Genomic DNA, 26,636 nt, shown 5'->3' with positions numbered 1-26,636 from the left:
GGACGCCGCCGGCGCAGGGGACGCCGGGAGTTGTAGTTTTTACTCCTCATCGCCTCCCGGGTGCCCCGGGACCCCGCACTACGGGTCGGGACGCGGAGGCCAGGCCCCGGAAGAGCCCGGGCACGGTGACACCGGCACGGAGGACGCACCGCGTCAGGGGCGGCGGCCCAGGTTGGGGGGACCTTTGGGCAGAACGCAGCCAGAGCGGGCTTGGGGGGCGCCGGGCAGCAGCGGAGTGCAGGCTTTCTCGAAGCATCTTGGAAGCCGCGGGGGCTTCCTCCCACAGCCGCGCTCCCGAAGGCTGCCTGGTGTGGGGCGCGCCGGGCCGGCCCCCCGGGCTCCAGGACTGGCGGGGGTTCCTGGCCCGTGCTCGGAACCGGGAGCCCGAAGCTGACGACGCCTTCGCCGGCGGTGGGGGTGCGGGGCGAGCCAGGGCTCACGGGCCTGCTGGGCAGTAGCTGGCACACGGGCTCCTGCTTCCTCTGGGCGTGACGTCCCCAGCCGTGGGCGCACCCCCCCCCCCCGGTTCTGTACCCCCCTGCAATGAGAAGAAACTCTATAACAAACATTTTATTGAAGCTACACATCTGTATTGTATTTCATGGGTGCAGGCTCAGAGCAGCACTCCTGCCTCCTGGCCCAGCCTGGCCCAGGGACTGCTGGGTGGAAATTAACAAGTTCCTCCCCAGGCTTGCTGGTCAGAGCTGGGCACCTCAGGTTTCACTGCTCGAGTTACCAGGTCAGCACATCTGATCCTGGGAGAGAGTTCTCCTGGGAGCTTTCCTTGGGGGAAGGGCTACCTGGGGGGTTATCAGGGTCTGGGCAGGAATTAAAGTGCAAAATGTGGGGCCGGCGGGCGCCACTTCAAGTCCCGGCTGCTCCACTTCTGACCCTGCTCTCTGCTATGGTCTGGGAAGGCAGTAGAGGATGGCCCCAGGTCCTTGGGCCCCTGCACACATGTGGGAGACCTGGAAGAAGCTCCTGGCTCCTGGCTTTGGATCTGCACAGCACCGGCCATTGCGGCCAATTGGGGAGGGAACCAGCAGATGGAAGACCTCCCTCTCTCTCTCTCTCTCTCTGCCTCTCCTCCTCTGTGTAACTCTGACTTTCAAATAAATAATCTTTTTAAAAAAGTGCAAGATGCTGGGCTTCTAGAGCTTCCGCAGTAGGTGCTGGTCTTCAGGCCCTTCTCACCCACACACAGGCTGGATTTCTAACTTCCTAACACGACCACCTGGGAGTGAACCGGTGGGTGGAAGCTTGCTCTCCCTAACTCTTTGAAATAAATAAAGCTTTTTTAGAAAAACAAGTTCTGGGACACGCACTCCGTAGGGCCAGTCCTGCACAGGAGAGGCAGCAGACAGGGCTTCTGCATGCCAGTTCACTCCCCAAATGGCCACCGTGGTTGAGGCCCGACCAGGTCTCCCAAGTGGGAAACGGAGCCATCGGCTGCCGCCTCCCTGGCACACTGGTAGGAAGCTGGACGGGAAGTGGAGCAGCCAGGACTCACACACCAGTGCTGGCACGCACAGGACATGCGCGTGGGAAGTACTGAGTGTTCACAGCTATCCAGGCCACGCAAGCATCACACACACAGGACAGCAGGTGCTCTGAGGACCACGGGGCCCCCGGAGGCCATGCAGGACACAAGCAGAATGGCATGGATGTCCCTGGGGAAACCGGAGGAAGGCCTGCTGCGGGGAGAGGGCCGCGTAGCTCGACCCAGGTCCCGGGGACACGGCCGCGTGTCACGAGGCTGCGTGTGGCGTGTCTCCGCCGTGGCGTTTACCCAGGATGCGCTCAGCCACCAGTTTGTTCAGGGTGTTCTGCAGGGGCATGTCCTCCTGCAGCTTCTGGAGGGCAGCCATGAGCCGGAACACCGTCGCGCGGCTGCCCTGTCTGTCCCGCCACAGCACCAGCATCCTGTAGTGCTGCTCCACCACGTTCTTGGGGTTCTCCTCCTCACAACTGGCAATCTCGTTCTCCTGGAGCCCGACAAACCGCATAAACATGTTCCATCTGTCTCTCGGAACTTCACGCACGAAGTGGTAGTAACACGCACTGATGCCTGAGAAACAGGAAAACCAGAGAGTTCACCAACACGCCGCGGTGGCACCTGCTGGAACCGGCTGCCACGGCAGTGTCCCCAGCGGCTCCTAGCGACCCGAGCCTGGGCTGGGGCCTGCCTGACCCCCACCTGCCAACTGTTCACCACTCAGCGTGGCTGGGTCCCTGAACTCACGCAGACACCCCCAAGGGTGAGCTCATGGCACAAGAGGGTGGAGACCAAATCCAGCACCCCCCACCCCGGCACGCCCTGGGACAGGACGAGGGATTTGTGAAAGCTGGGCTGAGGCCGGCGCCACAGCTCACTAGGCTAATCCTCCGCCTGCGGCGCCGGCACACCAGGTTCTAGTCCCGGTCGGGGCGCCGGATTCTGTCCCGGTTGCCCCTCTTCCAGGCCAGCTCTCTGCTGTGGCCCGGGAGTGCAGTGGAGGATGGCCCAAGTGCTTGGGCCCTGCACCCCATGGGAGACCAGGAGAAGCACCTGGTTCCTGCCTTTGGATCAGCGTGGTGCGCCGGCCGCAGTGCACTGGCGCGGCGGCCATTGGAGGGTGAACCAACGGCAAAGGAAGACCTTTCTCTCTGTCTCTCTCACTGTCCACTCTGCCTGTCAAAAAAAAAAAAAAAAGCCAGGCTGACTGCTGCCTCACCACACAGCCTGGCTGCTGCCACCCATTGCCTGCCCAGAGGCCCAACCCGTGGGGCTGCCCGACCTCATACTTGAACGACCTCTTCTCCCTTGGTCAGCTGCCTCGGATATTTGGCTATGCCCCTGAAAAGCTGCCGGTTAGAAGGACCACGCAACACATGGCTGCGGCCCTCCGGGGGAAGGCACCGAGGCACCCAGGGAAGTTACAGGGCTCGCTCCGAACTCCCTTCCTCCCGCCTGGCCTTAGGCCGGTCACCCAGTGCTAGGGCCGAGGCCCGGGCCAGTCTGTAAATGAGAACGGCTTCCCACCGCTGTCGGCGAGGGTGCGGGAGTGCCGGGCCGCGGCAGAGGCTCAGACGCCGGGCCGCAGCCCCGTGGCGAAGCCTGCTCAGCCTCCCTTCCCCTGGCCAGCACGGCTCTGTCCTGCACGAGCATGGGACATGTCTTTAGCTTTAACGTGGACACATCTTCAGTCTCCCTATAAATAATGGAAGACAGGGCAAAAACTCCCAATGCAGCCTCAGAGGACGCGTTCTGTGATTGATTTTATTCCTGCCTCACCTTTCCCCTCTTACTCGTATTTCCTGTCACCCAATTTCATTAACTTTCCAAAAGAATGATTTCAGGGCCAGGGCTGTGGCGCAGTGGGTTAATCCTCTGCCTGCAGTGCCCGCATCCCACGTGGGTACAGGCTCAAGACCCGGCTGCTCCACTTCCAATCCAGCTCCCTGCTGATGCACCTGGGAAGGCGGCCGAAGACGGCCCCAGTGCTGGGCCCTGCCCCCACATAAGAGACCTGGATGGAGCTCCAGGCTCCTGGTTTTGGCTTTGCCCAGCCCCAGCCGTGACAGCCACTTGGGGGAGTGAACCAGCAGATGGAAGATCTGTCTCTTTGTCTCTCCCTCTCTCTGTAATTCTGCCTTTAAAACACAAGAAACAAAAATAAATAAAAAGATGTATTTATTTGAAAGGCAGAGTTACCAAGAGAGAGGGAGAAACAGAGGTCTTCCATCCACTGGTTCACTCCCCAAATGGCGGCAACAGCCAGGGCTGGGCCAGGCTGGAGCCAGGAGCTCCACCAGAGTCCCCCCGCCCCCCCCCCTTTTTTTTTTTTTGACAGGCAGAGTAGACAGTGAGAGAGACAAAGAGAAAGGTTTTCCTTTGCCGTTGGTTCACCCTCCAATGGCTGCTGCGGCCGGTGCACCGCGCTGATCCAAAGCCAGGAGCCAGGTGCTTCTCCTGGTCTCCCATGGGGTGCAGGGCCCAAGCACCTGGGCCATCCTCCACTGCACTCCCTGGCCACAGCAGAGAGCTGGCCTGGAAGAGGGGCAACCGGGACAGAATCCGGCGCCCCGACCGGGACTAGAACCCGGTGTGCCGGTGCCGCAGGCGGAGGATTAGCCTAGTGAGCCGGGGTGCCAGCCTGTCCCATTTTGTAAGCTCACACAGTAACCCCTTTTAGGTAACAGAGTCACAGGAATGAATGAAACCTGCTGAGAAACAAAGTTGCTACTTGCAAAACAAAGTCGCTACTTTTCTGGGTCCACCAGCTGGCGGGGAATCTAGCGCCCCCCCCCCCCCGCACCCCCGGCACCCACTCGGGCTTCTCAGAAACACGGGGCCCTGCAGCACACACCCAACAGCCGTGCCGCAACCGCCCCCTCTGGCCCCGTGCCCAGGACCCTCACAGCCGCCTGTGCCCCGCCCCCGGCCGGAACGCAAGGCCCAGGCCCCACACCCACACCCCAGGCCCAGCCCCAGTACTGACCAGGACCGGACGTGTCCATCAGGACGTACTGCTCTGCATACTCCTGAGCAGGGAAGAGAGGGGAACGGTGAGTGCAGGGGTCGCCCGCGCAGCCCCGCGGCAAGGCCACAGAAGCCCTAGGACGCGATCCCTCTTTCCAGAAGACTCTAATGGGAGCTGAGAGAGCCCTCTGCCTGCTCACTGCCCCACGCCCGCGGCAGCCAGGGCTGAGCCAGGCCCCACGGCTCAGCCGCAGCTCCGCAGTACCGGCTGCCGTCCAGGCTGTGCGTTCCCTGAGAACAGGGACAAGGTGGCTTCCGCCCTCACCGCCCCGCTCCAGAGCCCCGCTCCCAGCCCAGCCCAGCCCAGCCCTTCTGGGTTTTGTTTTATTCACTTGTCTCAGGCCCTTTGGCGAATGTGTCAGAGACCGCGTCCCTGCACGGCACCCAGGACACAGGGCCCGCGGGTGAGCAGCTCTGAGTTCCAGCCCAGGGCCGACGCCTCTGCGCCTGCCGCACAACCTACAGGGGCTCCCCGCGGCCCCCACAGGCGCCCCGGAGACGCTGCACACGCTGTGCCCTCGGCCTAGCAGGAGTCTGCCCATCCTGCCAGAGCCACTCAAGTGTCACCAGCTAGGGACAGAGCCCCAGGATGGAAAGTGGAGAGGGTCACTGTGCCCTGTGTGGGGCTGGACGTGGCACCCACTTCTGTCGCCGTGGACATGCGCGTGCGCGCCGCTGCCTCCCTCCCTTGCCCCCCGCCACCCGGCACAGAGAGTGCCCGCAGTCTGGTGCAGGCAAGCCCCCACCCCGCGACTCCTGCTGCATCCCCGCAGCCAGGCCAGGGCCTGGCACCCCCAGGGACAGCAGGCAGGGCTGGGGAACTGTCACGGGCTGAACTGTGCCCCCCACCAAGATACTGAGGCCCAAGTGCCAGTGCCTGTGACTGCGGCCTTGTCTAGAACAGGGGCCGTGGTGGGGGCGGGGTGCAGCGGGCTGAGGCACCACCTGTGGTGCCAGCATCGTCTCTGAGCACGGATCAAATCCCACCACTCCTCCTCCAACCAGCTCCCTGCTACAGCCTGGGAAGGCAGCGGACAACCCCCAGGGGCCTGGGCCTCTGCGCAGTAGGAGACCCAGACTGAGTTCCAGGTTCCTGGCTTCCGCCTGGCTCAGCCCAAACCAGCACACGGAAGATTTTTCTCTTCGTGCCTCTCCCTCTCTCTGTAAATCTAAGATTTCTTTATTTTACATTCACATGAAAGAAGCAAATCTCAGGAAAAAAACAGGGTCCTTGCAGCCACAGGATGAAGTCACAGGATGCAACCCCTGCACCATGTGACGGGCTCTTCCTGACCAGGGGGGTCTGCACAGTGATACCCCACAGGAGGGCGGACACAGCCCCCAGCCAGGAGAGGCCTGGGGAGGGCCAGCCCCTGCACACAGACACCCACACAGGAGGGCGGACACGGCCCCCAGCCCCTGCACACCGACACCCACACAGGAGGGCAGACACGGCCGCCAGCCAGGAGAGGCCGGGCGGAGGCTCCCTCGCAGCGGGGGGAGGGCCAGCCCCAGCACCCTGCATACAGCAGGTGCTCAGCGAGTGCACACTTTCCAGCTCCTCCCACCCACCCACACGTTTCACTCACCTGCTCCAGCTCCTCCAGGGAGGCTGCCGCCTTGGTCCGGTTCCGGGCCCCCCGGGCAGCAGGATCGGGGTGCGGTGCCTGCCCAGGGCCCGTGGGACTCGTTCCAGAAGCTGCTGCCTGCGGCTCGGGGCTCCCCCCAGGGCCTGTGGGTGCAGGGCAGGGCCCGGCTCCGGGCGCTGAGGCTGAGGTCTCCTCCTCCATCACCAGCAGCGCGTCTTCCCTCCCAGGGTCCATCTCGCTGCCCTTGGTCTCCGCGGACAGCAGCGCCTCAGTGGGCTCCAGGGGCCCGAGCGCCTGGAGGAAAAACCCCCTTGTGCTCACAGGAGCCCCAGCCACATGTGGAGAAGCAAACGCCCACAGTCTTGGAGCCAGGCCCACGCCACCACCATTCCCTGCAGGGCCTAGGACAAGCCCGCAGCGGGTGTGCTGCAGCCCCCAGAAGCGTGTCCCCCGTTCCCACCCTTCCAGCGTTGCCACCGGCAGGAAGCCACGCTGCCTTGGGGTGGAGCCGGCACCAGTGACTGGTGCTTTGACCAGAGGCAGAACAGGAGACCACGTGACGATCACACAGGGCTTGGGGCCATGCGGCCGCCAGCAGCTGGCAGGGCACAGCCCGGAGGGGGTCCCACCGACTGCAGACGCCCGGTCCCGCTGTGGGGGCCCAGTTTGGGGTCACTTGGGAAGGTGGCCCTAGAAGCTCCCAGCAGCCCTTGGCCGCCACTCGGCCTGTTCCTGCGCGGCAGGTTTCCCGGCAGCACGGCAGCTGGTCTCCGGGACGGTGCCTGCCCCTCACCCACTCCTGGGAGTTTCTGGAGCTTCTTGCTGCCAACGCCTGTTCCCTAAGCCCGGGGCCGGGACCCAGCCACCACCAAGCCGTTCCCGGGGCCGGGACCCCAGCCACCACCAAGCCGTTCCCGGGGCCGGGACCCCAGCCACCACCAAGCCGTTCCCGGGGCCGGGACCCCAGCCACCACCAAGCCGTTCCCGGGGCCGGGACCCCAGCCACCACCAAGCCGTTCCCGGGGCCGGGACCCCAGCCACCACCAAGCCGTTCCCGGGGCCGGGACCCCAGCCACCACCAAGCCGTTCCCGGGGCCGGGACCCCAGCCACCACCAAGCCGTTCCCGGGGCCGGGACCCCAGCCACCACCAAGCCGTTCCCGGGGCCGGGACCCCAGCCACCACCAAGCCGTTCCCGGGGCCGGGACCCCAGCCACCACCAAGCCGTTCCCGGGGCCGGGACCCCAGCCACCACCAAGCCGTTCCCGGGGCCGGGACCCCAGCCACCACCAAGCCGTTCCCGGGGCCGGGACCCCAGCCACCACCAAGCCGTTCCCGGGGCCGGGACCCCAGCCACCATCAAGCCGTTCCCGGGGCCGGGGGCGGGGGAGCGCGTGCCCAAACCCGGGTGATACTTACATGGCTTCCTGGCTCACTGGACTTGCCTGAAAGCAGAGAAGGACCCGGCGTGAGCGCGGCCTTCCTGGGCGGGGCACCTGATCCCCGCGGGGAGCACACTTACGTTTGAAGATCCTGGCCAGCGACCGCAGTACACCCGGGACGGGGGACGAGAGGCCGGCGAGGCCCTTGGCTCCCCAGCACGCCTGCCCGAGACTCCGGCCTGCAGAAGACGCCCCCTGAGAAGCCGCCCCCGCCCACCCGGCTCAGAGCCACTGGCGAGGCCACGCCGCGACCTTCTCCTCGGGCAGCCGGACTCTCACTTACCTCTGCTTTTGCAGTAGCGAACGATGAACAGGATGAGCACGAGCACGAACGGGATGGCCAGCAAGCTCAGGAGCCACCACCCTGGAAGGAGGCACGGCAGGCAGGGTGAGGCGGGGCAGAGCCAGGCTCCCAGGCCCCGGGGCTAGGGGCGCGCAGGTGCCGGAAGACTGGTGGCCAGGCTCCAGCAAGAGCTCCTGACTCAGGACCCGCAGCCAGGCCGAGGGTGCAGAGTGCGCCCACCTCCACCCCTAAGCCCAGCAGGAGGGCAGTGCACAGGAAGAGAGGACGTGGGGGTGCTAGCAGGGCGGGGGCGTCTGCAGGCTGCGTGGACGCCGGCCAGCTGAGAACAGCGCTGCGTCCTGGACGCCCCAGCGTGCTGCCCGCAGCCCGGCCCACTGGGCCCTCACTCCACACAGCGGCCCTAGGGCAGGGTGGGAGGCCACAGCCAACCCCAGCACGCTGCCCACTGCAGACACGCGCCGTGGACAGTGGGTTTTTGTGTGAGATTCCGCCGCTTCTGTTTCTGCGATGTCCAGCTGCTTTTACGACAACGGCAGAGCTGAGTGACAGAGCAGGCAAAGCCCAAGCCGCTGACCCTTCCAGAAAAGCCCGCCCCAGGACTCACACCCCATGCGGCCTTACCTGTCGTGGGGTCGGCACACTCTGTGTTCCTGGTGGGAGTGCACGGCCTGCGGGTGACTTTGTCCTTGGGGCACCTGAGGGGAAAGCCTGCAGTCACGCTCCCGGCCCAGGCTCAGCCCAGGCCCCCTGGGGGGCTGCCTGCAAGGGCTCGGGGAGTGGCGCCCGGCTCGAGGCCTGCACCGGCTGCATGCCCACCACGAGGGAAGTCAGCTCAGAGATCAGAGACAGAGCCAGGCCACGCAGGAAGGGAAAGCGAGTGCAGAAGCAGCGAGAGCCCCGAGGAGCCCCCGGGAACCTGTCAGGTGGGTCAGCAGGGCCTGAGGCCGCCGAGAAGCCCCAGCATGCCCCTGGACGCCAGCTCGTTCTCAAGCAGCTTTACCGTAGGGGCCGGCGCTGGGGCACAGCAGGCTGGGCACCCCAAGAGCACCCTGACCTCCGTTTCAGCGCCGGTTGGCACCCCAGCTGTTCCACTTCCCATCCAACTCCCTGCTGCTTCGCCTGGGAAAGCAGCGTAAGATGGCCTCAGGGCTTGGGTCCCCGCACAGGGTCCCAGCCTCCTTGGCCTGGCCGCCGCAGCCATCTGGGGAGTGGAGCAGTGGGTGGAAGACCTCCGGCTGTCGTCATCTTATTTGCAAATAGGGTCTCTGCCCAAGGACTGAAGATGCGGTCATGGCGCGGGGCGGGGCGGGGACTTCACCCAGTGGGTGCCGTCCTTGGAGGAAGAGGAGAGCTTGGGAAACTCAGACAGAGAGGAGGCTGCGTGAAGACAGAGAGACACAGGACAGGAGGCCGAGACTGGAGCACCGCGTCCGCACGCCGAGGGCGCCGCTACCAGGGCCGGGAGAGGCAGCGAGGGGCGCCTCTGGCTCCTGACGTCACTCTGCAGAACTGCGAAAGAACAGGCACCGGTCTGACTCCCTGTGTGAGTGACAGGCGTCCTGCTCTCTTCCTGGAACTCCCCGCCCCATGGCGGGGGCCGCCCCCAGCCACCCAACAGCCCTCAGGGCCAGACGGGGCCCAGGCCTGCGGTGCTGCCTGCCGGCCACAGTGGGGCTTGGGACAATTTGCTCAAAGAGTGAAGGAATGACCGGTGAGCAGACTCCGGGCAGGCGGCCGGGAGGGCACTCAGGTAACCTGCTAGAGGCTGCCCTACTAGCCCGTCTTACACGCGGGGGGGGGGGGGGGGGGGGGGAGGGCAAGGCCGGACGAGCAGCGGGAGGGTTAGGGCGGCACCTGCTACAGCGGAAGCAGTTTTCCACGCAGTCCTCAGAGTCGCAGTAGAAGTGGCCCGGCCGGCACTGGCACCGGGTGTTGCTGGTCAGAGTGCAGTTGGCCACCACCTCCTGGTCTGTTGCAGAGAGAAGGCCGAGGGCCACACAGGTGAGGGTTCGTGCTGGAGGGAGCAGGCCGCCTGTCCCCGCCCTCGGGCTGGGCGTAGGGTCTGCCGTCGCCCTGTCTTCTACCGGGACCCCTGCCTGCAGCCCGGGCTGAGGGCGGCAGGGCTGACCTCTCAGGAGCCCCCCAGGGACAAGACCCCCAGTGCGTGTTCTGTGAGAGCAGAATTCAGCTGGAAGGTGGCTGCAGAGTCTCTGGGCCCTCCCTGCCCCCTGCCCACACACCCTCTGCAGGCCCCGGGCGCCCACGGCTCATGTCCCGGCAGCCCCGCCCCCTGCACACCTGCCGGCAGACGCCTCTGTCCACCTGAGGGATCACACCGGAGACAGAGGACTGACAGGAGGCCCCATCCACACCCCTCCCCCAGGTCAGCCCCCACCTCCTCTCTGCAACGTCCCAGGTCAGCCCCCACCTCCTCTCTGCAACGTCTCCTCATTCTAGAAAGACTTTCCAAGTCGGCTGCCCCATCCCCGCTCGCCCCTACTGTCAGGGTCCTCATGGGCGCTCGCCGTGAACCCTTGCTCATTTTCATGTCTTTGAAAGGCAGAGGGACAGGGACAGACGGCCATCTTCCACCACTGACTCAGTCCCCATGCCCACGACAGCTAGGGCTGGACCCGGCCAAAGCCAGGAGCCGGGACCACAGTCTGGGTCTCCCACACGGGCGACACAAACCTAAGAACTTGAGCCCCCAGAGTGCCCATCAGCAGGAAGCCAGAGTCGGACACAGAGCCAGGGAAAACCCGGCCGCTCGGACACGGGGTGCAGGCAGCCCCAGCACCTCCTCCCCGCTGTGCCACGCCCTCCTGGCGTCTCTGAAGGCTGACAAGGCTCCTTCAAAAAGTTCGTGGAAAAACGGACGGACAAGGTACGTTTATTTTGGTGCAAAAATATTTTAGATTCATGGTTTTTGCATCATGTGCATTTTCTATTAGCTTCTTCTCTCTGAGAGGCAGAGAGAGGGACACAGACAAAGGGACACAGAGAGAGGGGACACAGAGAGAGGGACGCAGAGAGAGAGGGATGCAGAGAGAGGGGACGCAGAGAGAGGGACGCAGAGAGAGGGACGCAGAGAGAGGGGACGCAGAGAGAGGGACGCAGAGAGAGAGGGACGCAGAGAGAGGGACGCAGAGAGAGGGACGCAGAGAGAGGGACGCAGAGAGGGACGCAGAGAGAGAGGGACGCAGAGAGAGGGACGCAGAGAGAGGGACGCAGAGAGAGAGGGACGCAGAGAGAGGGACACAGAGAGAGGGACGCAGAGAGAGGGACGCAGAGAGAGGGACGCAGAGAGGGACGCAGAGAGAGAGGGACGCAGAGAGAGGGGACGCAGAGAGAGGGACGCAGAGAGGGACGCAGAGAGAGAGGGACGCAGAGAGAGGGACGCAGAGAGAGGGACGCAGAGAGGGACGCAGAGAGAGAGGGACGCAGAGAGAGGGACGCAGAGAGAGGGGATGCAGAGAGAGGGACGCAGAGAGAGGGACGCAGAGAGGGACACAGAGAGAGGGACGCAGAGAGAGAGGGACGCAGAGAGGGACGCAGAGAGAGGGACGCAGAGAGAGGGACGCAGAGAGAGGGGACGCAGAGAGAGGGACGCAGAGAGAGAGGGACGCAGAGAGAGAGGGACGCAGAGAGAGGGACGCAGAGAGAGGGACGCAGAGAGAGGGGACGCAGAGAGAAGGACGCAGAGAGGGAAGCAGAGAGAGGGGACGCAGAGAGAGGGAAGCAGAGAGAGGGGACGCAGAGAGAGGGACGCAGAGAGAGGGACGCAGAGAGAGGGGACGCAGAGAGAAGGACGCAGAGAGGGAAGCAGAGAGAGGGACGCAGAGAGAGGGGACGCAGAGAGGGACGCAGAGAGAGGGAAGCAGAGAGAGGGGACGCAGAGAGAAGGACGCAGAGAGAGAGGGACGCAGAGAGAGGGACGCAGAGAGAGGGACGCAGAGAGAGGGACGCAGAGAGGGACGCAGAGAGAGAGGGACGCAGAGAGAGGGACGCAGAGAGAGGGACGCAGAGAGAGGGACGCAGAGAGAGGGACACAGAGAGAGGGGACGCAGAGAGAGGGGACACAGAGAGAGGGACGCAGAGAGGGACGCAGAGAGAGGGACGCAGAGAGAGGGACGCAGAGAGAGGGACGCAGAGAGAGGGGATGCAGAGAGAGGGACGCAGAGAGAGGGGACACAGAGAGAGGGGACGCAGAGAGAGGGACGCAGAGAGAGGGACGCAGACAGAGGGACGCAGAGAGAGGACGCAGAGAGGGGACGAATGGCCGTGCTCTCGTTCCCCAGGTGCTCCAACAGCTGGGGCCGCAGCCGAGAGCTGGGAACTCCGTCCAGGTCTCCCATGGCGCCGCAGGAGCTGCAGTTGGAGCTGGGGGCTGCACCTGGCACTCCCCCACGGACACGGCAGAGCGCCCACCACCTCTCTACGCGCTGGGGGTCTCTCTCACCTGCCTGCCCACGGGGACATTTTATGCACCCCTTACTAAGCTTTGTTCCAGGTGTCACGGGCTGTTGTTTGCTTGTTTGCTAACGCAAACAGTATCTTTTCTAAAGAACAAGTCACCAGAGCCAGCGTGTGGCACAGTGCTGCAGGCGACACCTGCACCCTGTACCCGAGTGCCAGGCCAGGTCCCGGCTGCTCTGCAGTGCGGCATCCTGCTCACGCGCTGGGAAGGCGACAGCGATGGCCCAAGCGCTTAGGCTCCTGCCACCCAGCTGGGAGGCCAGGATGGAACTCCCAGCTCCTGGCTCCGGCCTGGCCCAGCCCCGGCTGTTGTGGCCATTTGGGGAGTGAAACAGAGGACGGAGATGCTATGCCTTTCAAATAAACAAATACATCTTTAAAAGCAAAAACAAAACAATCTGTCGCTGCTACGGTAACTCAGCGACTCATATATTAATACCGTCTACAGCAACTAAGCAGTTAGGGGCTGGCACTGGGGTGCGGCAGGGTACGCGGATGCTCGCGACCCTGGCATCCCACACGGGAGCGCAGGTTCGAGTCCTGGCTACTCTGCTTCCGATCCAGCTTCCTCCTCGGGCACCTGGGAACACAGCCGACGACGGCTCAAGTACTTGGGCCCCTGCCACCCATGCAGGAAACCACGATGGAGCTCCTGGCTTCCAGCTTTGGCCTGGACCAGACCTGGCTGTTGCGGCCTTTTGGGGAGTGAACCAGTGGATGGAAGACCTCCATCACTTTGCCTTTCAAATAAATAAATCTCAAAAAAAAAAAAAAAAATCAGTGGAGCCAGTGCCCCCGGGCGAGGCTGCACACTTACCGGGCCGGCAGGGGCTGCACGGGGAGCAGGACGCCTCACTGCTGGGGTAGGCCATGAACGTCCCAGGCCTGCACGGCTCGCACTCTCCAATGCTGTGGTTCTGTGAACACAGCCCACTGACGAAGTGGCCTGCGTGACAAGTGGGACAGAGGTGAGGGGGCCAGGGCCCGTCATGCCCGCCCCAGAGGCAGGCACAGCCCCACAGTACCTGCTCCTCAGCCTCCGTCCTCCTCGGAACTTTCTGGACCCACACCACCGTCCCCACGCTACACACCGTGCACCCGTGTCCCCCAGGGCTGCTACTGGGGTGCAGGCGATGGCTGCAGCCACCCCAGAGCCCACAGGTGCCTCCTCACCTCCCACCTCCCAGCCCAGGCTCCTGAGCACCCCGGGGGACGCCCAGCAGCTCCCGTGCCTGATTTCGCGCAGCGACGCCCGAGGTCTAGGAACCCCCGACAGCCCTCCTGCCAGCACGCCCCCTGTAGGGGCCAGTAGCCCACACCAGGACCTGAGGCGGAGCCCCGCTGCGCCCTCCCAGGAAGAGGCCCTGGGTCCCCTGGGGCAATCCCATCTCACTCATCCCTAAAACTCAGCTCGGGCGGGTGAGCACACAGACGCGCGGCGCCATCAGAATGCCTGCGCGACGTGCCTGCCATGAAACCTGGGCATGACCCTCACAGCTGTTGCACCAAGAGGCTGAATTTTTAATTTCATTTTCACAAACTTTCTGAAATCCCCTCATGCAAGGGTGTGTCATACAGGCGTGCACATAGGCTGTGCGATGCACAGACAGGTGTGTGCACATACGGGTGACGTGTAGGTGCATGTGGGGGGCGTCAAGTGACCTCTGATCATGGAGCCCCTGCAGGCCTGGGTTCATGGACACATGTGGGGGATGTGAGTGCGCGTGGGGGCAAGTTCATGGGGACAGGGGCCGGCGCTGTGAGGTTAGCCCACCGCCTACAACGCCGCATCCCATATGAGCAAGGTGAGACCCGGCTGCTCCACTTCCGGCCCAGCTCCCTGCTAACGGCCTGGGAAGCAGCAGGGGAGGGGGCTCCTGCACCCCCTGCACCCGCGTGGGAGACCCGGAGGAAGCTCCTGGCTCCTGGCTTCTGCCTGGCCCAGCCCGGGTCACTGTGAACCAGAGGATAGAAGACCTCTCTCTGTCTCTGTCTCTCACCGCCTGTAACTCTGCTTCTCAAAAAAATAAAATAAAATCTTAAAAAAAAAGGGAGAGTTGTGAAGGAGTTTCAGCACTGAGGTGGTGACGGAGAGTCTGCAGGTGCACACAGGTCGGGGGTGGGGAGGGTGCGGGTGTGTGCAGGGGCACACAGGTCGGGGGTGGGGAGGGTGCGGGTGTGTGCAGGGGCACACAGGTCGGGGGTGGGGAGGGTGCGGGTGTGTGCAGGGGCACACAGGTCGGGGGTGGGGAGGGTGCGGGTGTGTGCAGGGGCACACAGGTCGGGGGTGGGGAGGATGCGGGTGTGTGCAGGGGCACACAGGTCGGGGGTGGGGAGGGTGCGGGTGTGTGCAGGTGCACACAGGTCAGGGGTGGGGAGGGGTGCAGGTGTCTGCAGGTGCACACAGGTCCGGGGGGTGGGGAGGGTGCAGGTTGGGTGCAGGTGTCCACCTCAGAGTCCCCAGGAAGGGCCAGGTGCTGATGGGGGGTGGGGGGGGGTGCAGGTGTCCAGCCTCAGAGTCCCCAGGAAGACCCAGGTGCTGATGGTGGGGGGTGGGGGAGGGGTGCAGGTGCGTGCAGGTATCTGGGCCTCAGAGTCCCCAGGAAGGCCCAGGGGCTGATGGTGGTCACTGGCCGTGAGGCAATGGAAAGCAAAGCCCTTGACCTGCACCTGTTCTCCAGGGCTGACCTGGAGCTCAGAGCATCCCGAAGAGGGTGAGGTCAAGCCCCGTCTCAGCAGGAGCCCCCAGTCTGGCCTGGGCCCCTCCCTGGTCCCATGGTGCTCCTCCAAGCAGGGCCAAGGGAAAGCTCCTCCCCGGTGGGGTGAGGGGGACAGCGGGCAGGCGGCAGCTCGGGGGAGGCCGGCCCAGCCCTGCTCGGCCACGGGCTCCCCCACCTAAGGCTCCAGGTTGGAAGGTTCTAGAAGACGCCCTGGACTCACCCGCTGGGCAGAATCTACAGCAGTAGTTTTCAACCAGATATTCATCGGGCTCACAGGCAATCATATCCGTTGCAGCAGTTGCCACGGTTGCTACAGCCACCTTCCAATGGAAAGGAGAGACAGGTGTTAGCCAGGGTGCCAGGACACAGGGCCTGAGCACAGGAGGAGACGTGGGCGGCGGCCACAGGTGGCCTTCCTGCGAGAGACACGCGCTGGACACTTGGACGCTCTGTCCTACAGGCACTGCTCTGGGGACTCCTCCAGGTCCAAACCCGTGTGGTTCTGCCCACCGCCCTCGGCACCGACACTCCCCTGCCCGCACGGCGGGATGCGTCCTCACGCAGCGTCCCCTGGGAACAGGTAGGTGGTCTGTCCCAGGAAGGAGCCGGCCCGTCCCGCGGCAGCTGGGATTCTGTCCGAGTCCGTGTGTACACACACGCGTGTTCACAGACACGCTCCAGTGCCTGTCGACCACAGACCGCACCCACTGCTCTGTCTGCGTGACTGAGGGGCTCTGCAGTACCCAAAAACCTTGCAACGTAGATTTAAGGATTCCACCACAAAACTTTGTCTTTGCTTCTCGGCTTTCAAAGCTGTGACAGACACAATGCCGGGACTTTTTTTTAACTTACAAAATGAATGAAAAGACAGAAAACAAACAAAAAAATTTAAAAACAAAGTAAAAAAGAAAAAAAGTAAAAAAAAAAACAAAAAAAATTTAATTTTTTAAAAATTTAAAAAATAAAAGAGAAAAAAAAGGAAAAGAAAAAAACAGAAAAAAATTAAAAATAAACTTGCAAAACGTATTGAAGACCTGAAAAACAATTCCTAGAGATGACTTTCCCAGAAAGCTGTAGCTACACAACGTAACTGTCTGCTGTGTTAAAACGCGCATTAGACACAAACACAGAAACCGTGGGAGGAGCCGCCATCTTCCACAGCGTGGGCAGCCACGAAGCGCCTAGGGGATGGCACACAGCCTTGGCCGAGAACAGGCTCCGACTTTAGGCACCAGGCCTGGGGGCACCTGTGACACAGCCTTTCACCTGTCACGCAGCCTGTCACCCATCACACAGCCTGTCACCTGTCAGTCACACAGCCTGTCACCTGTGACATAGCCTGTCACCTGTCACATAGCCTGTCACCCATCACACAGCCTGTCACCTGTCAGTCACACAGCCTGTCACCTGTCACACAGCCTGTCACCTGCACCTGTCATACAGCCTGTCACCTGTCTCACAGTCTGTCACCTGCACCTGTCATACAGCCTGTCACCTGTCAGTCACACAGCCTGTCACCTATCCCACAGCCTGTCACCTGCACCTGTCATACAGCCTGTCACCTGTCACACAGCCTGTCACCCATCACACAGCCTGTCACCCATCACAGCCTGTCACCTGTACCTGTCACACAGCCTGTCACCTGTCACACAGCCTGCCACCTGTCACAGAGCCTGTCACCTGTACCTGTCACAAGCCTGTCACCTGTCACAGAGCCTGCCACCTGTCAGTCACGCAGCCTGCCGAGCCCACAGCAGGCCCCTCTTGCCCGTCATGAACACACCACAGGCAACTCAGAGCGGGAACAAGCGAGAGAAGGCAGGGAGCCGGCCCCCTCTCCACTTAGAGGCAAACAGGAAGCGGACACTGCAGCCTGGACGTCGCCTTCCCGGAGCGCCCCGCCTCTCCCCGCTGCGTGCCGCTCCCCGTGGGCACTCTGCTCTGGACCCGAGCCCCCCACTGTAGCGCACACAGCACTGCCCTCGCTCGTCTCCCCGCAGCCTGCGCACACGAAGAGGGGGCGCAGGGAAGCGCAGCACGCGCTCACCCCAGGATTCAGGCTCCGCGTCCCACCACCCCCACTACTGCCCCCGACTCCACGACGCTTGCACAGACGCAGCAGGTGAGACAGCTGCCCCCAGGGCTCTGTGACCGGGGACCCACTCTCTGGACACAATGTACTGGTAGCCACAAGGCCACAGCAGTTCTGTGGCCATCAGGAGACACCGAGTCCGGAGAGCTCCGTCGCCCGACAGGCACCGCCCCGCCGAGGGCCGCCAGGGGGCGCTGCTCCTCCAGCTCCAGCTCTCACTGTAAGAACCTTTCATAAAGAAAAAAAAATAGGGGCCGTTGGCACAGCAGGCGAAGTCACCACTTGCAATGCCAGCATCCCACACGGGCGCCGGCTCCTGTCCTGGCTGCTCCACTTCTTTTAAGATTTATTGATTTTATTTGAAAGGCAGAGTTACAGAGAGAGAGACACACACACACACACACACACACACACAGAGAGGGGTCTTCCATCCTCTGGTTCATGCCCCAGATGGCTACAACAGCTGGAGCTGGGTCAATCCGAAGCCAGGAGCCAGGTCTCCCACGTGGGTGCAGGGGCCCAAGCACTTGGGCATCCTCCACTGCTTTCCCAGGCCACAGCAGAGAGCTGGACTGGAAGAGGAGCAGCCGGGACTCAAATGAGCGCCCACATGCGATGCCGGTGCTGCAGGCAGTGGCTCTACCCACTATGCCACAGCTCTGCTTCTGACCAGGTCCCTGCTAATGCACCTGGGAAAACAGCACAAGACGGCCCAAGCGCTTGAACCCTGCACGCGCATGAGAGACCCGGATGAAGCTCCTGGCTCCTGGCTTGGCCTGGCCCAGCCCAGCCATTGTGGCCATTTGTGGAGTGACCCAGTGGATAGAGGATGTTTGTCTCTCTCTTTCTCTGTAACTCTTTCAAATAAATAAAATAAATCTTAAATTAAAAAAAAAAAAAAAACAACCCTGAGGCGCTGGCCCTGTGGTGTAGTGGGCTGAGCCTCCATCTGCAGTGCCGGCCCCCAATGGGCGTCACTTCCTGTCCGCGCTGCTCCACTTCCCATCCAGCTCTCTGCTGTGGCCTGGGAAAGCAGTGGAGGACGGCCCGAGTACCTGGGCCCCTGCACCCGCCTGGGAGACCTGGAAGAATCTCCTGGCTCCTGGCCTGGCCCAGCTCCAGCTGTTGTAGCCATCTGGGGCATGAACCAGAAGATGGAAGACCTCTCTCTCTGTGTCTCTCTCTGCCTCTTCTTCTCTCTCTGCCTTTCAAATAAATAAAATAAAATCTCAAAAAAGATAAATCTCAGTTGGTGTAAGTTCGTCTCCCGGGGAGCTGGGCCCGGCCCACACAATGGGGTTGCGTCAGCCGCAGGAGTAGGCCCGGCTTCCTGTGATGTCCTCAGGAAGGAGGCACTGGACCGGTGGAGGCGCCTCCCCTCCCCGCGGGAACCAGCCCCACCCACTTCAGCCCAGCCCCTACCAAGCACCTCTCCTTCCACCAGGCCTGGCCAGCACCCACTGGAACCCTGCCCCCGCCTGGCAGGCCGACTCCCCCGCCCACCAGGACAAACAGTATGGAAGTCCAGGCGGGCTGACTGCGCCAGCTTTGGCGGACGCAGGTTTGAGCACGAGCCGGGGCTGCACAGTGCAGGCCACATTCTGTCTTCCGGGAAAACGTTCCGGTTCCTTTTCCTCATGGATTCTCATCTTTCAAGATACAGTATTAAGGTAGCATCTACTGGGCGCTGCTGCTGTGTGTAGCGGGCTAAGCGACCATACGCAGTGCCAGCACCCCATAGGGCCCCGGTTCCCGGCTGCTCCACTTCCCATCCAGCTCCCTGCTGTGGCCTGGGAAAGCCGTGGAGGACGGCCCAAGTGCTTGGGCCCCTGCACCTGCGTGGGAGACCTGGTGGAAGCTCCTGGCTCCTGGCTTCAGTCTGGCCCAGCCCTGGCCATTGTGGCCATCTGGAGAGTGAACCAGCAGATGGAAGACCTCTCTCTCTCTAATTCTTTCAAATAAATAAATAAACGTTAAAAAAAAAATAGCATTGGGGCCAGCCCTGTGGTGTAGTGGGTAAAGCCGCCACCTGAAGTGCTTGCATCCCATATGGGAACTGGTTCTAGTCCTGGCTGCTCCACTTCCCATCCAGCTCTCTGCTGTGGCCCGGGAGTGCAGTGGAGGATGGCCCAAGTCCTTGGGCCCTGCACCCGCATGGGAGACCAGGAGGAAGCACCTGGCTCCTGGCTTCAGATCAGTGCAACTCCAGCCGTTGCGGCCAATTGGGGAGTGAACCAGCGGCTGGAAGACATCTCTCTCTCTCTCTGTTTCTCCTTCTCTCTCTCTCTCTCTCTGCTTCTCCTTCTCTCTGTGTCTTTCAAATAAATAAATAAATAAATCTTTAAAAAAAAAAGATAGCATTTATCTTGATACCTGAGGGATGTTTTGGGGGTTCCTCCTTAAATTTTTTTTTTTGACAGGCAGAGTGGACAGTGAGAGACAGAGAAAAAGGTCATCCTTTTGCTACTGGTTCACCCTCCAATGGCCGCCGCGGCCAGCGCGCTGCAGCCGGCGCACCGTGCTGATCCGATGGCAGGAGCCAGGTGCTTCTCCTGGTCTCCCATGGGGTGCAGGGTCCAAGGACTTGGGCCATCCTCCACTGCACTCCCTGGCCACAGCAGAGAGCTGGCCTGGAAGAGGGGCAACCAGGACAGAATCCAGTGCCCCGACCGGGACTAGAACCCGGTGTGCCGGCGCCGCAAGGTGGAGGATTAGCCTAGTGAGCCGCGGGGCCGGCCCCTCCTTAAATTTTACACCACACGAGGACCCCTGCTCACCTCTTTGTTGCCCCCCTTGCAGGGCCCCAGAGCCCCCACCATCCCCCCAAGGCCCACCTCCCACTGGTAACCCTCACCCTGTGGGGCCCACGGGCCTGCCGCTCCCTGCAGGGCTCCTCGCTACCAGCCCCTCCTCTGCCCCCCAACACCTGGAGACTCGCCCTAGACTCCACCTGCCACGCGGCAGTCACAGCCCAGGTGACACCGGGCTCTGGGGGCCAGCAGCGGCTGGAGGTCCTCTGGCCACTCAACTTGGGGAAAGAGCAGGGGCCCCCGCTGGGGCCAGGGAGCTCGGGCCACAGCAGGCTTTCTCTGCGCACCCAGGCAGGCCGGAAGGTGCACGGAGGAAGCCCGAGGCGGCAGGCAGGGGGAGGACCGGAGGGATCCCAGAGCAGCCAGGGCAACGAGCCGGAACAAACCGTGTCCCGGAGGACGGAGAAGCCAAGTGCCTTCCAAGCAGAGACCCACTGGGACTTCCACACACAGCCCGGGGTGTGAAGAGCCCGGGGAGGCGCTGGACACCCACATTAAGACGCTGCCTGGGGGCCAGCTCCCCCTCCCCTCCAGCTCTGGTGCCTGGGCCCCCACCACCCACGCCGGAAGCCAGGACACAGTCCCAGCTCTTGGCATCGGCCTGGCCCAGCCCTGGCCGCTGTGGCCACTTGAGGAGTCAACCAGAGGATGGGAGACCTCTCTCTCTGCCTCCACCTCACCCTCTCTGTAACTCGTTCAAATAAGTAAATAAATCTGGGAAGGGGAGGGGAGGGGAGGGGAGGGGAGGGAAGGGAAGGGTAGGGAAGGGAAGGGAAGGGGGAAAGGAAGACACCGAGGCTGGCGGGAGGAGGCGGGAGGAGGCGGGAGGAGGCGGGAGGAGGCGGGAGCAGGCGGGAGGAGGCGGGAGGAGGCGGGAGGAGGCGGGAGCAGGCGGGAGGAGGCGGGAGCAGGCGGGAGCAGGGGGAGGAGGCGGGAGGAGGGGGGCGGCTGCTGGGTTTGCTCACAGGCTGCTGGGTTTGCTCACAGCCGGGACGCCGGGAGGGGCCGGGACGGGAGCAGCTCTCGCCGCTCTGATCTCAGGTTAACCAAACCCTCCCCATCTCAGAAGCAGGTGGTCCTGCTGGGACAATGGGAAAGCTCTGTGGCACTGTAGTTTTGAAAAATCCTGATATTCAGAAATGGTGACTTGAAAAAGTTCCAACCCAGCTCCCTGCTGTGGCCTGGGAAAGCAGTGGACAATGGCCCAGTTCTTGGGACCCTGCGCCCACGTGGGAGACCCGGGAGAAGCCCCTGGCTCCTGGCTTGGGATCGGCACAGCTCCGGCCCTTGTGGCCGTCTGGGGAGTGAACCAGTGGATGGAAGACCTCTCTCTGTCTGTAACTCTGCCTCTGTAATTCTACCTTTCAAATAAATAAGTCTTAAAAAGAAAGAAAAGAGAAGACAAGTCAAGTCGCCGGGGCCAGTGGTGAGCTAAAGCCACCTAAGCCCCAGCTTGAGACCCTGGCCCGCACCTCCTGCAGCCCTCATGAGAGGGCAGGTTCGAGTCCCGGCTGCTCCTCTTCCAATCCAGCTCCCTGCTGTGGCCTGGGAAAGCAAAGGAAGATGGCCCGAGTGCTTGGGCCCCTGCACCTGCATGGGAAACCCAGGGGAAGCTCCTGGCTCCTGGCTACGGCCTGGCCCAGCCTCCCCTCCCTCTCTCCTCCTCCCTCTCCCCCTCCCTCTCTCTCTCCTCCTCCTCCTGTTTCCCTCTCTCTCTCTCCCTCTGCCTTTCAAATTAATTAATCTTTTTTTTTAAAAATCATGGAAAACAGAGACAAAAGATAAGTTTATTTTGGTGCCCAAAACTTTTAAATTCATTGATTTTTTTTTTTTTTTTTTGACAGGCAGAGTGGACAGTGAGAGAGAGAAGAGAGAGACAGAGAAAGGTCTTCCTTTGCCGTTGGTTCACCCTCCAATGGCCGCCGCGGCGCACCGCGCTGATCCGAAGCCAGGAGCCGGGTGCTTCTCCTGGTCTCCCATGGGGTGCAGGGCCCAAGCACCTGGGCCATCCTCCACTGCCTTTCCAGGCCACAGCAGAGAGCTGGCCTGGAAGAGGGGCAACCGGGACAGAATCCGGTGCCCCGACCGGGACTAGAACCCGGTGTGCCGGCGCCGCAAGGCGGAGGATTAGCCTAGTGAGCCGCGGCGCCGGCCAATTCATTGATTTCTTAAGATATACTTTCCACACGTGGATTTTAGAAATCTTTTATACCAAATAAACGTATCTTTTTTTTAAGATTTATTTATTTGAGTTACACAGAGAAGGAGAGGCAGAGAGAGAGAGAGACAAAGAGAGAGAGAGAGAGCAGAGAGGCAGAGACAGAGAGAAAGAGAGAGCAGAGAGAAAGAGAGATCAAGAGAGTGAGAGCGAGAGGTCTTTTATCTGCAAATTCACGGTTCACTCCCCAACTGGCCACTCCCCAACTGGCCGCAGAGGCCAGAGCTCAACGGATGTGAACCTAGGAGCTTCCTCTGGGTCTCCCTTGAGGGTGCAGGGGCCCAAGCACTTGGCCATTGTCCACTGCTTTCCCAGGCCACAGCAGAGAGCTGGATCAGAAGTGGGGCAGCCAGACTTGAAATGGCACCCACATGGACGTCGGCACTGCAGGCAGCGGCCCTACCCACCAGCCACAGCTTCGGCCCGACTTTAATTCAACTTCTCACCAGGCTGTGCTCAGTTCGGGCACTTCCAGCTTGCCCGGGCTTGCCCCGTCCCACTCCCCACTCCTTCCTCCGGCCCCCGACCCAGGGCCCTCCCGGGTGTCCTCAGCACCCCCAGGGCCAGGTCTGGGCCAGGTCCCGGCCGCTCCCCGCGCCCCGGCACCCGACCCGCAGGTCCTCCCGGGTGTCCCCCGCACCCCTCCGGCCAGGTCCCGGCCGCTCCCCGCGCCCCGGCACCCGACCCGCAGGTCCTCCCGGGTGTCCCCCGCACCCCTCCGGCCAGGTCCCGGCCGCTCCCCGCGTCCCCCCACCCGACCCGCAGGTCCTCCCGGGTGTCCCCCGCACCCCTCCGGCCAGGTCCCGGCCGCTCCCCGCGCCCCCCCTACCCGACCCGCAGGTCCTCCCGGGTGTCCCCCGCACCCCTCCGGCCAGGTCCCGGCCGCTCCCCGCGCCCCACCTACCCGACCCGCAGGTCCTCCCGGGTGTCCCCCGCACCCCTCCGGCCAGGTCCCGGCCGCTCCTCCCGGGTGTGCTCAGCGCCGCCCCGCCCCCACAGCGGACCCGCACCCCGCCCCCCGCCCGAGCGGCCGACTGGCACTCACCAAAGCCGCGAACCCCAGCAGCCCCGCGCGCGCCATGGCCCGGCCACGGGAGCACTCGCCCAGGGGCCCGCGCCGGCCCATGCTGCTCGGGGAAGTCCGCTGCTGCCGCCTCGCCGCCCCGGGAAACACTGCGGGCACCGCGCGCTGCGCCGGGCTGAAATGGCCGCTGCTGGACGGGGGCGGGGCGGGGGCGGGGCCCGACTGGGAAGCGCCCGAGAAAGGTCCAGCCCCAGGCTCCCGACTTCCGCTTCGCCACGGGGGGCGTGCACCTGCCGCTCACGTCAGTAGAAAGTCTGGTTTTTTAGTAAATCTTTATAAATACAGCCTGTGGCTTCTTCCCCGTGACATCGCCCGTGTCCAAGCGCCTCCTCCCCTTTCTAAGGGTGGGGGGACATGGACCCCACCCCCCGCCGTGGCCGGAGGCGTGGCCGCGGTGCTGGGGAGCCGGGCGGAGGGGCCCTGGGCAGCCCTGGACCCTTGCGGCTTCTGCATCCCAGCTGGAGCCCCTCTGGGATGGAGAGAGCAGGTTCCCTCCGGGACAAGTGTTCCCGAGCTGCCCGAGGCCGCGTCTGGTGACAGAGTTGTCTTCCACCCTGAGGCTACTGAGCGTCTCCCTCCTCCGCCTGTGCAGGGCTCCGGGCGGGCTCCTGGGCAGGTGTTCCCCGCAGTTCCTGTCTCAGCGTGGGAGAAGTCGGAGGCGCAGTCTGCATTCGGGCTGGAGCTGTCAGAGGCACTGGGTTTGGCCCACCTTCTCGCCCCAGCCCCCCTTCCTGGCACGGAGTTCCTGAACCCCTGCAGAGCTCCGGGAAGATTCCCCCTAAGCTGTCCCGGGGCCGGGGCGGGGTGGGGGGGCGGGCGGCTTGCTGCTGAACCCCTCCCTCAGTCAGCCACACAGAAACCCCCGTTTCTCTCGGTCCCCCTGACACATGGGCACTGCTACCCAGCTACCTGACACCCCGCCAGAGAAAGCCCGGATCCTGGGGGGCAGCGTGGGGGAAGGGCCGTCTCTGGGTCTCCCTCACGCTGGCACTTGGTGTAGAGCAGGCCTGGGCGCTCTCCTGCTGTCTGCCCTGCGGTGTTTGGAGGTCCGTCTCGCACGGTCCAGCGGGCTGGTCACGTCTCCCCCGGGTGCGTCTGCGGCTGGACGGCCAGGATTCTGTTAGAGAAAGACGAGCGAGTGGATTGAAGAGGCTGGGGCCGTGGAGAGGCAAGAACCAGAATCTCCATGGCCCAGTGCCGGCCGGGAGTTCAGCCCTGTCGGGCCTGGTCCTGGCGTTGTCTGCCTCACCCAGGAAAGTGTGAATATGGTTTGTGCCTGTCCAGTCTGACCCGGAGCCGGCATCTTGGAGCGTGGCATGGAGGCCCCTGGGGCAGCAGTTGGCACATCCGGGGCCCGCCCGCCGGAAGGCCTGCGCTTGGCAGCCGTCGCTGGGGCCCTGGCCGTGGCGGCCCCTCCCTGGGCAGAGGCTGTGTTTGGTTCTCTTTCCCGAAGGAGGGGCCGCGTTCTGGCCCCTGAGAGCCTGACACCGAGCTTTGCTGTCCCCCACCTAGGGACCCCCAGCCTGTTAGTGCGAGAGATGCCAGCGCTGCCTTGAGGTTGTGGGAGGGGGCGTGTGCCGGGCGGCCTGTGTCCTCTCTGGGGCCGGCTCTGTTCCCGGAGGTGAGGACCAGCCCCACGTGGCTGACCTCCTGCCAGCCCGGCTGTGCCTTTTCCTTGGACACCAGCGGCCACGCTCTGCCAGGAGGCCGGGGTGCTCATTAAATGTCCAAGACTAGAGTCCCGGTGGGTGGACAGACTAGCGAACCGTCCACACTGCAGGTGAGCTCTCTCCTCTCAAGAGCTTGGTCCCTCAGGTCCTCCCAGAGGGCCTATCCACATAGTGGCAGTGGTCTACAAGTCCCTGAGACGGGGCTGTCCAGCTCAGCTGTTGTCTCGAGCCCTGTCTGTGTCTGTCTACCTAGTCAGTGAATAGAAACTGACAGGAGGGGCTGGCGCTGTGGTGCAGTGGGTAAAGCTGCACCTGAAGCGCTGGCATCCCATACGGGCGCCGGTTCAAGTCCCGGCTGCTCCACTTTCCATCCAGCTCCCTGCTATGGCCTGGGAAGCAGTAGAAGATGCCCCAGGTGCTTGGGCCCTGCACCCATGTGGGAGACCTGGAAGAAGCTCCTGGCTCCTGGCTTCGGATCAGCGCAATGAGCCAGCCGCAGCAGCCATTGGGGGGTGAACCAATGGAGGGAAGACCTTTCTCTCTGTCTCTCTCTCTCACTGTCCACTCTGCCTGTCAAAAAAAAAAAAAAAAAAAAAAAAAAAAGGTCCAGCACCTAGTACGGGAGAAATGAAATCATTCCATGTTGCTGGACAGGAGGCAAATTTGTACTTTTTGAAGAACGGCACTTTTCACTTCAGTGTGTTTTTAAAATTGATGTTATAGAAGACTGATGATTTCTATTTTTGAGTTAAAATTAGAAAAGTGTTCAACGTAGTAATATTTAATTTTGTTACATTGTTTTCATAGTGCTGATTCCACACTTTCACACAATTATTTATTTATTTATTTATTTATTTATTTATTTATTTATTTTTGACAGGCAGAGTTAGACAGTGAGAGACAGAGAGAGAGAGAGAGAAAGGTCTTCTTTCCGTTGGTTCACTCCCCAAATGGCCGTTGCAGCCGGCTCTGCGCTGATCCGAAGGCAGGAGCCAGGTGCTTCTCCTGGTCTCCCATGGGTGCAGGGCCCAAGCACTTGGGCCATCCTCCACTGCACTCCTGGGCCACAGCAGAGAGCTGGCCTGGAAGAGGAGCAACTGGCACAGAATCTGATGCCCCAACTGGGACTAGAACCCGGGGTGCTGGAGCCGCGGGCCGAGGATTAGCCTAGTGAGCCGCGGCGCCGGCCTTCACATAATTCTTAAAGTTGGTAGAGTTGAGCCAGTTCCAGAAGTCTGATGTCTTGAACAGAGCATACCTTTACTCTGCAGTGAGCCGGCGAGTCGCTTTTTAAGGGAAGGAAGACCTTAGATGGTTCACACCACGAGACGAACGTGCTGGGGACCAGGCTCGACGGCTTCGTGCCCGCGGCGGCGGTGTGCCGGGGGAGCGGGAGGGCTCCCCGAGGAGCGGCGGTGTCGCCGGGCTCGCGTCTGCGCGGCGGCGGGGCATCTGACCTTGAGGAGGTCAGCCCCTCTGGCGTGGAGGGTGCCGGGTTCTCTCTGCGCTGCGGGATTCCGATGACGGCGGAAGGCTGAGCACAGCCTCAGGGAAGCCTGGAGCTTAAAAATGTCCGTTAGAGCCTGTACGTACAGTGAGGCCGAATATGTCCGTTAGAGTGGCGTTTAAATTCTCAGCTGCAAAAGGAAGCGAAAGTAAAGTAAAAATGTTCAGTCAGGACATCAAGGCTGAAGGTTTTCTTCAAGAAAA

At 62.6% G+C, this 26,636-nt stretch overlaps 1 protein-coding gene and 1 pseudogene across 1 annotated transcript; both read right to left on the bottom strand.

Annotated features, from left to right (window-relative positions):
• Nucleotides 1–555: 555 nt before the first annotated feature.
• Nucleotides 556–23,403, bottom strand: LOC138845329 (uncharacterized). Its single transcript, XM_070057518.2, has 11 exons — nucleotides 23,218–23,403; nucleotides 15,273–15,372; nucleotides 13,150–13,278; nucleotides 9,711–9,825; nucleotides 8,478–8,551; nucleotides 7,836–7,916; nucleotides 7,633–7,731; nucleotides 7,530–7,555; nucleotides 6,112–6,405; nucleotides 4,482–4,524; nucleotides 556–2,068 (listed from the first exon to the last, which is right to left on the bottom strand). The coding sequence occupies exons 1-11, from the start codon at nucleotides 23,296–23,298 to the stop codon at nucleotides 1,749–1,751; spliced, it is 1,362 nt and encodes a 453-aa protein (XP_069913619.1). The 5' UTR covers nucleotides 23,299–23,403; the 3' UTR covers nucleotides 556–1,748.
• Nucleotides 10,788–11,601, bottom strand: LOC149128231 (uncharacterized; annotated as a pseudogene).
• Nucleotides 23,404–26,636: the final 3,233 nt, after the last annotated feature.

The sequence above is a fragment of the Oryctolagus cuniculus genome, chromosome 1 (assembly GCF_051225735.1).
Source record: "Oryctolagus cuniculus isolate XC-2025 breed Fujian yellow rabbit chromosome 1, ASM5122573v1, whole genome shotgun sequence".
In the NCBI taxonomy this organism is placed as follows: Eukaryota; Metazoa; Chordata; class Mammalia; order Lagomorpha; family Leporidae; genus Oryctolagus; species Oryctolagus cuniculus.
The sequence above is the reverse complement of the archived record's forward strand: the minus strand, read 5'-3'. Positions and strand labels throughout refer to the sequence as shown.